Here is a 16,231-nt window from a genome sequence, read left to right on the forward strand (position 1 = left end):
GCATATTCCAAAATTTGTGAAAAATGGAAAACTGAAAAAAAAAAAAAAAAAAAAAAATAGTAAAATACAAGGTTGAGAATAAAGTCAGCTACCAAGAAGCAAGAAAACTAGTTTCACCTACTATAAACAAAAATAGTACCTATGCTAATGTAATAAAAAAATACCAAACAGTTTCCACTCAAACAGATGTCACAGTTCCCATTACCAAGTAAATTTCTGATTGGGCTAGAACTGTCCTCTCTGAGCAACAACCAAGTGTGCATAAACAACAACCCAAATTCTCAGACCAGGCAAATAACACTCCTCTGACAATACCAGCTGCATCTCCTCCTCAGATATGTGCTAATACATCCGATATTACAAACTCAAAATCAAAGAAAAATACTCAGGACATAATCATGGATACAGATGGCACAACTATACATGAAGAACCAATTTTAGAAATCTACGCTGAAGAAGAAGTGGATACTGGTCGACCAGTTTTCAAAAAAGACAAATCAAAATTGGAACAAAATAAGCCAGTCACCTTCAAAAAGCGGTCAGATACAGCTCCATCAATTAAACATAAATATTGGCCTGTGCTTTACAATGGAACTGCAGAAGCTTTCGTTGCAACAGAGATGATATCCATGATTTAATTAACCGGTATTCTCCAATTGCTCTTTGTCTTCAGGAAACTTACCTAACCTCGCAAATTTCTCCTTCGATAAAGAATTATTGCCTTTATCAAAGAGATCGTAATAGAACAAATGCTGCCCATGGTGGTGTGGCAATCCTAATAAATTCAAATATCCCAACTAAACATATTCCACTTCAAACTGAAATAGAAGCTGTCGCTGTTCATATAACTCTGTATTTCAATGACAATTGTCTCAATTTACCTACCACCAAACCATACTTACTCCTTAAAAGACCTTGAAGATCTCTTCATACAGATACCTCCACCCCTCTGTATATTAGGGGATTTTAATGGGCACCACTCCTTATGGGGCGATCCTAAGCTAGACAGACGGGGTCGACTAATTGAAAGCTTTCTAGAGTTGCAAAACCTTACCATACTCAATACTGGTGCACACACTCACATACAACTCCCAACTGGACACACCTCAGCAATAGATCTCTCAATTTGTTCTCCAGTGCTGGTCCCAAGCATAGTGGCATGTTTCAAATGATCCTATGGGCAGTGATATACTTTCCAATTATATGCAATTTTTTTAATATCAAAGATTCCTTCAAACAAACCCTGCAGGAAGTGGAAATTTGTTCGGGCAGACTGGGCAAAATTTTGAACATTAATCTCTCTTGATGAGAAAAAATACACTCCAGAATATTGATTATGTAACAGATTACATCACGTCACATCTTCTTAAAAGTGGCCAAGGACACAATGCCATTATCAAATCCCCCTGGGTGCAAGCATTATAATTACTGGTGGAATGAGGAATGCACAAAAGCAAAGAAAGCAAAAATTAAAGCCTGGAATTTATTTCGTTGATGTCCAACCACAACCAATCTCATTAATTATAAGAAACTAAGAGAAAAATCACGATTTGTACAAAGGCAAGCCAAGAAAGAATCCAGGACCTGTTTTGCATCGACCTTTAACAGAAACGCTGATCTGAAAACTATATGAAAAAAAATTAGACAGTTATCTGGTAACTTTCCTACTATACCTTCTCCAATTCTCTCCTGGAAAGGGCAAGACCTATCCAGTCCCTTAGATATTGCTAATGCTTTGGGCAGTAAGTTTGCTGAAATCTCAGCAGCATCAGCCTTTTCTACATCATTCAAACGAATTAAAAACACCAAAGAAAAGCATGCTATAGACTTTCACACTGCCTGCCTTCTTTCATATAACAAACCTCTGCAATACTCTGAACTTTTGTACGCTATTAGAACAGCCCACAATGGTGCTGCAGGGCCAGATAGGATTTATTATGTGATGCTACATCTTGATGACAAAGCTTTGCGCTTGCTGCTGGTTTTTTACAATCGTATATTTCAGAAAATGTTTTTCCAGCTTCCTGGCATCACTCTACTGTTCTGGCATTTCTAAAGCCTGGGAAAGATCCAACCAACCCCCATAGCTATAGACTGATATCTCTCTCAAGCTGCCTCAGCAAAATTCTAGAAAAGATTGTCTACAGAAGACTCGTCTGGATCATTGAGTCAGAACATCTAATGAGCCATAGTTAATATGGCTTTCGTAAAAATAGGTCGTGCTTAGATCTTATGGTCAAGGCTGAATTCGCCATTCGAAATGCCTTTGTTAAACGTTGCTAGCCTCAATGGCTATCGGCTCTCGCAGCAGAAAACAGTTGCTATCCATTTTTGTAGGCAGTGCAAACTTCATCCAGATCCTGAACTTCAAATTTCTAATGTCTCCATCCCGGTCACTAATAATATCAGATTTCTAGGATTAATCCTTGACAACAAGTTAAATTTTATAGACCATATTAAAAATGTACATACTTGCTCTCTAAAAAAGTTAAGCATACTCAAAGCTTTATCCGCCCAAACATGGGGTGCAGATCGTACTTCTCTGCTTCGGCTATACAGGTCATTAATCAGATCCCGCCTTGATTATGGAGCTCCCATCTATGATTCTGCCAGAATGAGCGCATTACGCTGGCTTGATCCCATTCAACACAGTGCTTTGAGGATTGCACTTGGTGCTTTTAGAACGTTGCCCACACATAGTCTCTATATTGATGCTCACGAACCCCCTTTATCGTTTCGCAGAAAAACACTGTTACTAAAGTATGCTGTTAAGATACAAAGTTGTGCCTCGCATCCGATTCAGTCATACTTGTTCAATCCACCACTAGAAAACCTCTTCAGAAATAAACCTAGCATAGTAAAGCCAGCTGGTCTTCGCCTCCTTGAACTGATGGAAATTTGGAATCTTTCTGTTCATTCCCTACAACAGGTAGCAACCTGCTGTCAACCACCATGGGCTTCTCTTCCTCTGGTGACTTGTGACACTTATCTCTGCCAATGGGTAAAGGATGTTTTACAAGCATCTAATATCATACAACTTCATGCAGTTCACACTCAAAGATATAGTGATTTTTCCCCAATTTATACAGATGGCTCTAAATCTAATTCAAACGTTGGAGCAGCTGCAGTGTTTCTGAATACCGTTATTTCATTATCCCTTCCATCTGAATTCAGTATCTTTTCAGCTGAAATATATGCAATTAAACTGGCCTTACAAAATCTCTGTGCTGAGTGATCTTTAAAATCAGTTATTTACACCGATTCGTTTAGTTCAATCATGGCTTTATGTAATTTCTCAGATAAAGTTCACCCTGTTATAGATGAAACATATTACTAAAAATTGAAGAACGCCATCAACAGGTCATCTTCTGTTGGATTCCAGCACATTCTGGTATTTTGGGCAATGAACTGGCTGATAAAGCTGCAAAAAATCCAACTAGCTTAGACTTAACTAATATCCCTGTTCCGCCATCAGACTTTGCATTAACTATTCAAGCTGTATTCTTGTCAGAATGGACAACAGTCTGGCACTCTCAAACAAATAATAAACTCTTTCAATTTAAACACGATCCGAAAAATTGGTTCTCCAGTATCCGTACATCAAGACGAGAAGAAGTAGTCCTATCAAGGGCAAGAATAGGTCATACCCATCTAACCCATCTTTATTTACTTAGAGGAGACGATCCACCACAGTGTCCACATTGTTCTATAAATCTGACTATTAAACACATACTCATTGACTGCCCCTACTATAGACAAGACAGAACATCAACCCTGCTATCACTGTTAAATCTTAATAAACCAATAACTTTAGAGAATCTCATTGGTGACAAGGCAAATATTTTCAAATTTTTCAACTTTCTGAAGCAGATTGGACTTTTTAATCTTTTCTGATTTTATAAAAATTTTTGATTTCCCTATATAAAAAACGAATAGGCACATTATAGCCATAGTAGCTTATGCGCCAGTAAACTCCCATAACAACAACAACAAACAAATTGCAAGTAACACAATATGCGCAAGTGAGAGTAACAAGTTACAAAGCTTTAAAAATAAGAATCTGAAAATTAATTTTTTTATATGATTGACGATTTCATCAAAATGTAAACACATTTCACCGTAATAACCCACAGAATTCCAGCTGTCAGCATTATTGCAAATTCAGTAAGATCGAGTTTACTATCTGTTTATAATAGGTTGCACTAACGGAAAAGCCCAATAAACAGGTGACTGCTAATTGTTTTATGGTTGTGACCTCCAGAAATCTGACAGAACCACGTAGTACAGTCGGAGACAAATCGTAGGGTAATCTCCAGTGCTATGGTCTCCTGCCCCGATTAAATGGCATGTTGTCCCAATTAAGCGAAGTAAACCCTGTCTATTTTCTTGATTGGGTTCTGTTTTCAAGATTTGGCCCAAATAACCTGAATCCACTGTATATATAAAATAAGCTTGTTTTTTTTTAAAAAAAATCTAAGGGCAGTTTCAAATCCTTTGTGGTCAGAAGTCCATTGTAGTATTACACATGTGATTTTGAATATGCATGTATAATTGTTACACTGCCTTATACGGGCATAATTTCTTTTCAGACTAAATTCTTGTTTTATCCTTAACTGATGAGTAAGTTTTCTATTAGCTAGGATTAATGAACACTCAAATAGTTTTATAAGGTTTTACCTCAGGTATGTTGTCATTCTTTTATACATTATGTCACTGATGCAAAAGTGATTTTTTTCTCCCCCATCCTAGCATCGGAGATACAAGGACATCCTTGACAGAGAGACTAAAAGAAGGAAACGTCTTTTAAATGAAGATTATGCTCCAAAACGAAGGGGAAGAAAACCTTCAGATAAACCTCTCAGGTAGGATAGAATAAAATGATTTGTGGTGAAAATTTTTAAAATTCTGAATATTTCAGAATCTGCTTCGTTTAACTGCATTTTTTTTTTTAAACTGGTGCTGTAAAGGCTTATAATTTCATAATGGAAGTTGGAGGCATTTACAAAAATAATAACAGTAATAATAAAAATAAACCTACCTGTGTTGCCTGCCCTTGTTTGTACACGTTGGGCAGAAAAATGTTTTTTTTTTTTACGAACACACACACACGCATACCCACACCAGATGAACAGAAAACTCACTACACCATTATTATGAGGAACTTCAATGTTAAGGTTGGAAAGAGACAAAACTGCACAGAAAGGGAAACTATAGAAAATTTTGGAATTGGTGAAAGAAATAAAAGGCTTGTGGAATTTATTCAATCTCTAGGAATGCCAGTAATGAACCCTTTTCAAGAAAAGGATGAACAGAAAGTGGACATGGAAGAGTCCATGGATTAACAACTCACGAAATTGACTTCGTTCTTACTAACAGAAGATATATTGTGAATGTTACCTTTCTGAACAAGGTAAATGTTGGAAGTGATCACAGAATGGTAAGATGCACACTTGATCTTAAATATGCATCTAAATAATACGAAGGTCTTTGAGATAACAGAAGAGGGAGAATAAGCAGTATGTACTGGAACTTAAGAACAAGTTTGAACTTCTGCAGACCTTTCAGGACCAAGATATCGACGAGGAATACAACAACCTTCTGAAAGTGATAAAGCCTGAGAAACCTATAGGTAAAAATAAATCCAAAGAAGAAAAAATTAGTCAAGAAATACTTGTCATGATGAATTGAAGACAACAAACAAAGAGGAAGATAAACACCGACAAGGACAAAATTGAGTATACAGAGTTATGCAAAGCCATTAGAAAAAACCGAGAGAGGACATAAGTAGTTTTAACATAAGAAAAATAGAACAAGCATTAAGGGAAAACAAAGGAGTTAAATCAACAGTCATGAGCAGTAATACAGAAAGACAAATGATAATGAAATTGAACAATAGCAATGGTGTACAGTCAGTCCTCGTATAACACGCGTTTACATTACAAAAATTCGTACACAATTTATAAATGGGGGCACGATATCATATATAACACAAACCAAATTCGCTTATGCACGATTCCCCTTTGTTTTTACAAGAAATGGCAGTCGAACGCGGAATCACCCCAACTGAATGCAACACGAAAGGAATGAAGAGATTCTGAAAATGTATTTATGTTTTTTATATCAGCGAAGGGGAAACATTTCACCATAATAACGTAAAAAGGCACACAATTCCAGCTATCGGAATTATTGCAAATGCTATTAGATCGCGTTCTACCCGTTTATAACAGGTTCCACTAGCAGGAACAACTGGAAATTGTTTTGATCGTTTTATGGTAGTAGCCCCCAGAAATTCGTGCTAGTGAGTGTTAATAGTGTCTCTCTGCCTTTACGCCATTGTTTATTCAGTTGCTACACGAATGCAGCTTTGTTTATGTTTATGCAATTGTGCTTTATTCCCTAAAAATTAGTAAAATACTTAAAAGGTGTGAAAAGGAAGCGTCCTGGTGAAGACACAACAGATTCGGAGGGAAAAAGAAAAGCAATATCGATAGACAAAGGCAGACTGGGTCAAAAATTCTTCTCCGGGAAAATTTGTAGCGGCCTCATACTAGCGTTTATGGCTAAAATCACGCTGGCCTCTATCATTTTCTGGCCTCCGGCCCACCGGGGTTTCCCCGGTAAGGCTTATGGCCAGTCCGTCTCTGTAAATAGAGAAAAAATATGAAATTGTGAAACACTTCAAGCAAAATGAAAACCATGTGATATTGCACGTAAAACAGGCCTAAATGAGGCAATGCTGAGAATTAGAAAGAATGTAGAGAAAATAAAAACTTTCATAGCAGGAACAACTCAGTGTAATAAAATTCATTAGATCAAGAAACAAAGAATTGGAAGAGATGGAACGTCTGTTTGGATAGAAGATCAAACAAAGAACAAGTTTCCTTACGATAGAAGCAAAAACATTAGAAATATTATATTACGTAATAGTCGTAATCAAGTACGTAAGTATTTTATTATGATTATTTATTGTGTTTCGTAATGATTTGGTTACAAATGTGTGTTCAATCTTGGGTGATCGGCACCTAACCCTATTTTTCCCATAGGGCCTGTTATTTATATTGCACGATTTTGCATTTCATGAGTGTTTCTAGGAACACAACTATCGTGCTATACGAGGACTGACTGTACTTATAAATAGCAGAAAAGGCATCATTCAAATAGCAGAAGACTACTATAAAGAATTATATAAGGAGCAAGGGAATAATGCCAGCAGTGGGGAAGATGGATCACAAATTGTCAACACATATGACATACCCGATATCCTTTCTGATGAGGTAGAACATGTATTGAAGATAATGAAGAATCAGAAATCCCTGGGTGAAGATGAAGTTACTGTAGAGTTGTTAAAATTGGGAAGAAGAGACATGACAAACTGGCAAGACTCTTCACAAAATACATTAGGAACAGAGTGACACCTAAGGATTGGAATAATGCAATCTTAATTTCACTGCACAAGAAAGGAGATAAATCAGAAATTGGAAATTATAGACCAATTAGCTTGTTGTCTCACATCTACAAGTTGTTCATAAGGGTCATTACTAGATTAGAAAGAATACTTGATGAGAATCAACCAAAAGAGCAATCTGGCTGTAGGACAGGATTCTCAACTATGAATCACCTTCACGTAATATCACAGTTAATGGAGAAAGCAGTTGAATATAAAACACCATAATGCCTGGCATTTGTGGATTATGAAAAGGCATTTGACTCCATACAGCATAATGCAATGTTAAAGCCACCGTAAAGACAAGGCATAGATACCCCATACATTATGACGTTGAAGGAAATATATGAGAACACTACCTCCTTTATTAGACTAAACAAAGATAGTAGCAAATTTAAAATTGAGAAAGTAGTTCGACAAGGAGACGCAATATCTGCGAAGTTGTTTACTGCTGCCCTTGAAGCTTTCAGAACATTGGACTGGTCGCAGAAAGGAGTCCATGTGAATGGAGAGTACCTATACCATTTACGATTTGCAGATAACACAGTGATCATAAGCCCCAATCCCAAAGATTAAGAGGAAAATCTTAATCAGTTATGCAGAGTTAGTAAGGATTTCGGAATGAATATGACTAAAACAAAAGTAATGATGAACAAGTATGCCATGGAAAGGGATATAATCATTGAAGGAGCAGTACTTGAAAAGGTGGATTCATATATAGTGGCAGACAAAAAAAAAAAAAAAAAACTGCATCACCTGAAAAAAAGTAACATTTGTCGTGAAATGTATAAGATATTGTTTGATTACAGTCATTTTTTGATTTTGATTTTGCAAAGTAATCATTTTGATTACTTTGCAAATCAAAGATATTGCATCAGATAAAGTCTATTTTGCATGAGACAGTAATTGCAAGGTTTTGCATCAGCGGTTTCTATCAATACGGCATTGCAAGGGTATGCATGTTCATTAGTATCCTGTTTTGCAGAGGTGTAAGCATGGCACTATATATGTGTTCAGTTGACACCAAGAAAAAAATTCGTGTCTTAGGAAGGACTTTCTGCATGTGCTATTGCTGATAAAATAGGCTTCTACCAGTCAAAAGTAACCCAGGTGCTGAAATTAAAGCGTGAAACCGGTGATGTGAAGAGAAGACCTGGAGCAGGCCGCAAAAGAAACATCGCAAAGAAAAACAGCACAGAGTTCTTTACTTATGTAAATTCTAGAACGAGGGGGATGAATCAGATGTCCACTTAACATAGATGGTTCGACTGTTGATGATCCTGCACAAGTAGCTGATAAACTGAGTGAGTATTTTGCATCTACATTCACACATGAGGAGTTATTTAGGAAGGGGAATGCCAGAAGTTTATGAAACTCTTAACAGGGAGCTAAGTGATTTTTTTTATAACTGAGAGCAAAGTGGAGGAGAAATTGTTGAAGTTTAACTTAAAAAAGGCACTTGGGGCAGATGGAATCTATCCAGTTATAATGGAGGAGGCTGCATGGGAAGTAAGCTAAGCAAACCCTTAGCCATAATTATGAGAGCATACTTAGAGTCAGGGGAGGTTCCCCATGGACTGGAGATGTGCAAATGTATCCCCAATTCACAAAGGTGGTTCAAAGGGTGACACAAATAATTATAGACCTTTTAGTTTAATTTCTGTTCCGCAGAAAATAACAGAGTCACTGGTTAAAGAGGTGATACAGGATCACCTAAACAAGTCAGCAGTAATAGTTCAGACATGGCATGGGTTTGTTAAGGGGAAGTGTTGTCTGACAAATTTGTGCAGTCAGATATGAAGTTTTCTGAGCAATGCAGATAGGCTGCCAGGGCAGGTCATGGGGTTTTGTCAATGATATGCAGCAATTTTGCTAGCAGGGAAAAGGAGGTGATTGTCCCTCTGTATAAGGCAATGGTCAGGCCACCCCTTGAGTACAGCATACAAGTCTGGAGGCCTCATTTTAGGAAGGATGGAGATTTGCTTGAACGTGTGCAGAGAAGGGCAACAAGATTGGTGAGTGGAATGAAGGGATCCTCTTACCAAGAGAGGCTTAAGTTCTGCAAAATTGCAGCGGAGAATAGGTACCTGTGAGGTGATCTGATTGAGGTGTATAAGGCTTTGAATGGGTTGAGCATGCTGACTTCTGATGGGATTCTTCCACTTGTTCAGATTACGACCCTAAGGGGGTGTAAATTCAAATTGAGGAAAGACAGATGTAGAATAGATGTGCAGAAATTTGCCTTTAGCCAGCGGGTGGTTAATTGCTGGAACAAACTTCCATCTGTCGTTGTGGAAGTTGATAGGTTAAATAAATTTAAGGAGGAACTGGACAAACATTTAGAGGGAATTGTGTAATTTATATATATATATATATAAAACATAGAAATAAATGATAAAGGACATAGTAAGATGGGAAAGTTATTAACAACAACGTGCCATGCCTAATGGAAGATATGAGAAGAAAAGAATGTTAAGATCCTAATGAATTAAGTGGAAAAATTGGCTGAATTGATAAGCCAAATCATATTTACAAAAGCTAGAAAAAAGTGGTAATTAATGCATATTAAAAAGTAGTAATAAATAGAAATGAAAATAAAAATTGGTACATAGATCAGGTATTTCATCAGGGGACTACACCCGATCATGTACCAAAATACTGCGTTTCTATACAAACCCATGCCGATGGAGGTAGCAATAAATTAAAAAAAAAAAAAAAAAAAAAAATTAAAAATTAAAATTTTTTGAAACCTTCATAGACATGAGTGAGGTAGCCCCAACGCAGTGTGTATATTTTAAGTAAACCGTTAAATTAAAAGGTGTAATTAAAAGGTGTACCAGGCAGCAGCATAGAAAAGGGAAGTAATACAAGGTATGGGTGGGAAAAAAGATAGTAGTAAAAAAAGGAGGCGAAAATAGCGAGAATAAGAAAAGAAGGAATGTCCGAATCACCCTCGTATTGCACTAATAGTTCAACGGACGGAAAAAGCAGAATAGAAAGTATAAAGACGTAAAGAAAAGGAAAAGATTTTAAAGATACTAGGCAAGCTGGGTTCGTAAGTACCCAACCTCTTAGAGAGGGCCTTGGCTGTGAAGGTGTTAGTAGAAGAGGAAAATTAATACTGCTAGCCTGTGAAATATTTTGTTAATGTCACATGTAAAAAAACTAGTATAAAATTACGTACCTTTAAAATTATGTAGCATCAATTAGTAGAATTATGTAGCGTCAATTAGTAAAATTATGTAGGATCAATTAGTAAAATGCATAATAAACATGATTAATAAATAGAATACAAACAAGGAGAGGTTGCTTAGTAGAAAAATAATAATGGACGCCCTCTATAGTTAAAAGTGAGGAAAAGGTCCGAATAATAATTAAAAATAATTAAGCAAAAATAATTAAAATAAAATAATGGAAAAAATTAAATAGATAAAACTTAAAAGGTAACTTAGAAAGTGAAAAGACATGAGCATCGTTCAGAATAGAAGTCATATGATGTGATCACTTTCAAAGTGGTGGGAATACCACCATTTAAATTTACAACTATACATCTGTACAAATTATCATGTTAACCCTAATCAAAATGAGATATAGTGAAACCGAATTTATGTTTAATGAAGTTAGAAAGATTTTTAATAATACGATTTATAAAATTAATAGGAATATCATTTAAACATAATTTGGTATATAGGCCGTTTAAAGCTTTGATAAAAAGTGTTTGATTGCTGCTAAGATACGCAAGACTTAAAATTTGTGTATGGATGATATTTTTATGAACTGTAATGGAAATATTAGAGTTCCAATTTGTTAAATAAATAATGTTGAAATTAAATTGACTTCTTTTATCAAATACTTCCAAGGTATTACGAAGAGGTGAATTATTTAAAGTAACGCTTAAATCGAGAAAGTTTGCGTGTTGGTTACCATTATTTTCTTTGTTTAAGGTAAGTTCAGTAGGATATATCAATTTAGCAATATTTTCAAAATGATAATTTAAAATCAAGATATCATCAACATATCTAAATGCGAAGAAATTAAGGTTTGGATTGTTATTAGTATAAAGATCTTCGTAGTAATGTAGAAATAAGTTGGAAACTATACTGGAAATTTGTGAGCCCATGGGAACTCCTATTGATTGTCTATAGGTATTACTGCCATCGTAAATATAGTTATTAAGAATACATAAGTTGATATAATTATTCCAGACAATCTCATCCACGGGTAGAACGTGCTTGTATTTAAGATATAATTGATTGAGTACAGAGATAATTAAATGATGTGGTAAGGAAGTAAATAAATTAGTAAAGTCATAGGTTTCGATACTAAAGATTTTGGCATTAGAATTGAAGATTTTAATGATGTTGTGGTTATTATTAATGATCCAGGTTGATGGAATATTAATGAAGATGGTAGTTAGTAGTTTAAAAAATTGTTTACCTGGAAGATAACAACCGCTTTTTTTGGCACTAGTGATGAATCTAAAGCCAACAGGATCTTTGTGGAACTTGGCAATCATATATAGGAATGGTAATGTAGAATTGCGCATTTTGGTATGTAGTTTTTTATGCAAAGCTATAAGTTTTTTGATGGTCGTATTAATGCCAAGATTACAGCGTAAAAATGTGGTACTGCTGTCGACTTCCTTTTTAAGAGTAGTATAGTAGAACTGCTTACAAAAGATTGCGAAGTTGTTAGAAGCTTTATCTACAGGGGTGATGATAAATTTTCCTTGTAGATCTGAGATGGCATTTTTGAGATTAGAGTGTTTAATATGTGAATTATTATACAAGTTGTGACATTTTGAAACATTTTAGCCTTGCGCGTCCAGGTACATCTATTCTCTATTTTCTTTTTCTTTTTCTTTTCCTTTCTTTACTTTTTTCTTCTCCTTTCTTTACCTTTTTCACCTGTTTTATATACTATATATATATATATATATATATATATATTTATTTTATTATTATTTTTTGGCTGATGCTGCATAATACACATGTATTGTGCTGATGCTGCATGTGATGCAAGAAAGCATACACTTGCTTTCTTGCATCACATGCCACTGCTGCTACTACTACTACGATGACGATGTGGTTACAAAGGAACTGGATGCAGAAAATTATTTTGATATCATATACTTGGATTTCAGGAAACCTTTTGATACTGTTGCACATGGAATATTGCTGTAAAAATTGGAGCGGTATGGCATTAAGGGCAAGTTACTGCAATGGATAAAAGGATAGTTGAGTGGGAATTGGCAAAGAGTGGTAATAAATGGACACTGCTATACGCGGGCTAATGCCAGAGAGTGGTAAAAAAATGGATACTGCTCTATGTGGACTAATGTTATATATAGGTATATATGTAACGTGGACTAAGGTGTATATATAGCGGAGTCCCCCAGGGTTTGGTGCTGGGCCTATTGTGTTTTGTGTATTTATCAATGATATTTATGAAGTATATTGGGCTTAATGTCCAAGTTTGCAGATGATACAAAGGTTGGCAGAGTTGTTAATGACCGTATGCTACTGCAGCAGGATCTAGAAAAGGTAGGCAGATGGGCTGAGATGTGGCAACTGAAGTTTAACATTGACAAATGCAAAGTACTCCATATGGGTAGCAGTAACCCAAGAGAAATGTACCAACTGTGTGGTACTACTCTCAGGGAGGTGGAGAATGAAAAAGACCTGGGGGTAATTGTGCAGTCAGATATGAAGTTCTCTGAGCACTGCAGATGGGCTACCAGAGTAGGTCGTGGAGTTTTGTCAATGGTATATAGGAATTTTGCTAGCAGAGACATGGAGGTGATTATCCCTTTGTATAAGACAATGGTCATGCTACACCTTGAGTACTGTATTACAGGTCTCCAATACAGTTCTGTATTACAGAACTGTATTGGAGGCCTCATTTTGGGAAGGTTGTAGTGTTTCTAGAACAAGTACAGAGAAGGGCAACAAGATTGGTGAGAGGAACAAAGGGGTGCACTTACGAAGAAAGGCTTAAATTCTGCAAGTTGCAGCATCTGGAGACGCACCTGTGAGGTGACCTGATTGCGGTGTATAAGGTCTTGAATGGTTTGAGCAGGCCCAATGTTGACGGGACACTTCCACATGCTCAGATTAAGAACCTGAGGGGCGCATAGATTCAAATTGAAGAAAGACAGTTGTAGAATAGATGAGCAGAAATTTGCCTTTTGTCAGCAGGCAGATGATTGCTGGAACAGACTTCCATCTTTAGTTGTGGAAGTTGATAGCCTTAAATAAATTTAAGGCTGAACTAGACAAACATTTGGAGTGACCGGATGTGTGAAATGGGAAGGGTGTTTTTTTTTGGCTGATGCTATATAAGTTTGCTTTCTTGCATCATATGCCTCAACTAATGCTAATGCTAAGAGAGTGACTATAGGTAACGGATATGAGGCAGAGGGAGTAGGGTTTATCCTCTTGTGTTATTCTGGAGTTTTCATCACATACTCAACATGCAAATCAGCTCATGAACACACTTCTCCCAACAATTACTCATGAATATGAGCAACTAGCTTGGGTGCCATTAAAATATATTTCTTCTTTCCTCTTAGTTGTAAGTTACTGTTTTTATTTTTCTCCATATGAAAAATCTTATGCTTAGTAGTGTAAATCATGGCTGTGATTTTTTTTTTTTGGACTGTATTTGTAATTGATCCAAATAATTTTGATACAGTATAGTCTTGTTCTGCTTATTAACCATTTTCACACTTTCAGTTTGTTGCCAAACCTTGGCTGTATCTACTGTGTTCCTTCATCAGTATCATTAATAAAAATTAAAAAGCAGAGGGGTGCATTAGTGATATGTGGGGAACTCCATTTGCTATAGTAGTCTGATGTGAAAAATGCCCATAAATGGGTCTCCTGTCTTTTGGCCTAGTCTTCATTCTGTTAAGATCTGAGCATGAAGCATTTCTAGTGATTACACAGCTTTCTCTGCGATTATAAGGCTATTTCTATGACAGAATACTTTATTTCCAGAGTTTGAAGCAAATTCTCTACTGTGTGTGTGTGTGTGCCTAAAAAGTATTAGCACAAAAGTTTCTAAGAAAGGAAAGACACCTTTCTTTTATCTATACCTTAACTGTATGAACTACTAATCTTCTGCTTGGTCATTAGGTGACACTGCTTCTACCTCTCCCCCTGGTGGAGCTGGAAACCCGGGAAGAAAAGCTCTCACTCCCAGGGCTAAAAGGAGCAAACATGAGTGATCCATACATAATCACAGATTCCAAAGATCTGACTCCTTAGAGTCAGAAAAATGAGGATAATGAGACTGTTGTAACTAAAAGACAAAAAAGGACAAGACATTGCTCCGTGCACCTACTTTTATACTCCTTCATTTTATCACAGAGCAGCTGTTAGAAAACTTCCCATTTGTCATCTAGAAATATGGCTGGAACACCTAACTGAAATTGGGTGACATTCTAGTCTAGACAGCAACTGCAAAACGTGCAGAAAGACTTCACATAACATTTAGTGGGGTCCCAGTATAGGTCTCTCCTTGTAATACCCTAAACACATTGTAGGGAGTAACCTCCGAATAGGTCTTTATCACCATCTCTGAATAACAAGTTAAAGATGAGTTGGAAGATCAAGGTGTCATATCTGTGAAAAAGCTTAAAGTCCTCCAAATCCTCTCTGCCGTTTTAAATGCCAGAAATGGGGTCATTCACAAATGGCATGCTGTGGAGTTGCTATCTGTTCCAACTGTTGATCTCAGAACACACCAATCAGAGCTGTCCATCTGAACAACCAAAATGTCCAAACTGCAGGAGGGTTGGGGGGGATGCATTCTACCTGTTCCAAAAACTGTGAATATTGGAAAAGAGAAGAGAAGACATACAATATAAAGTAGAACATTGTGTCAATGCCAAGAGAACTGTACTCCTGACTGTCATAAAAAGACCTTACGCACAGATCATAAGAAATTGGCATATGATTGAGATCCAAACAGATTTCACAATTCCTCCAAAGAAGTTCATTTCAGACTGGTCATGAATGCTACTTATAACATAAAGAGAAACTCACCAGCACCTCACTATCTGTGCCTCATAATGCAAAACACTTAAAAATGAAAACCCGTCAAGAGAAGTGTAATGTTATAAGCCAGAAGTCAAATGGAGAAAGAAGCGACCAACCAAGAAGACAAATCAGTGCTAGAGATTTTCGTCGACGAAGATATGGATACTGGTAAACCATATTTTCCAAAGAAAAAACTTATCTTTGAAAAGTTTAAAACAGCGTCTATCTTCTCCACAACAAAATAATGAAAATCTAATCAATTGGAACTGCAATTGATTTAGCACTAATATACATGACATATATGATCTGATTGCACAGCATGTCCCACTATGTTTTTGCCTACAAGAAACCTATCTCAGACCTCAAGATTCTACCTCAATAAAGAACTATATCACATACCATAAAGACAGTAACAGGCAGCATGACCCATGGTGATGTGGCACTTCTTGTAAATCCTCATGTTCTTTCCCACATTCTTCTGCTAAACACAACGCTTGAAGTGGCTGCAATACGCATACCCACTAAATCGCTCATATAACAATTTAAGTTCCACCAAACCAAGGTTTACTACAATAAGATTTCAGTAATTCATTTCCCCCCCCACCATATACTAGGAGGCCTCAATGAACACAGTCCTTTGTGGGGTAACACTCCCATAAACTGGAGAGGAAGACAAATTGAAAATGGGTAGAAGAGATTGATAACCTTGTTGAATGATGGCACACATATATACACATATCTTCCA

The 16,231-nt window shown here is 36.4% G+C and overlaps 1 protein-coding gene across 1 annotated transcript in view; it reads left to right on the top strand.

Moving 5' to 3' along the window:
• The window catches only part of LOC150085543 (uncharacterized), a 419,624-nt gene that overhangs the window by 114,255 nt on the left and 289,138 nt on the right, over nucleotides 1–16,231 (top strand). Inside the window, exon 5 of the mRNA XM_090374596.1 lies at nucleotides 4,750–4,862. Coding sequence (XP_090230722.1) covers nucleotides 4,750–4,862 — 113 coding nt within the window. The remainder of the gene's footprint in view (nucleotides 1–4,749; nucleotides 4,863–16,231) is intronic.

This window comes from Mastigoproctus giganteus, chromosome 5 (genome assembly GCF_048544385.1).
Source record: "Mastigoproctus giganteus isolate SK-2022 chromosome 5, ASM4854438v1, whole genome shotgun sequence".
Lineage (NCBI taxonomy): Eukaryota > Metazoa > Arthropoda > Arachnida > Uropygi > Thelyphonidae > Mastigoproctus > Mastigoproctus giganteus.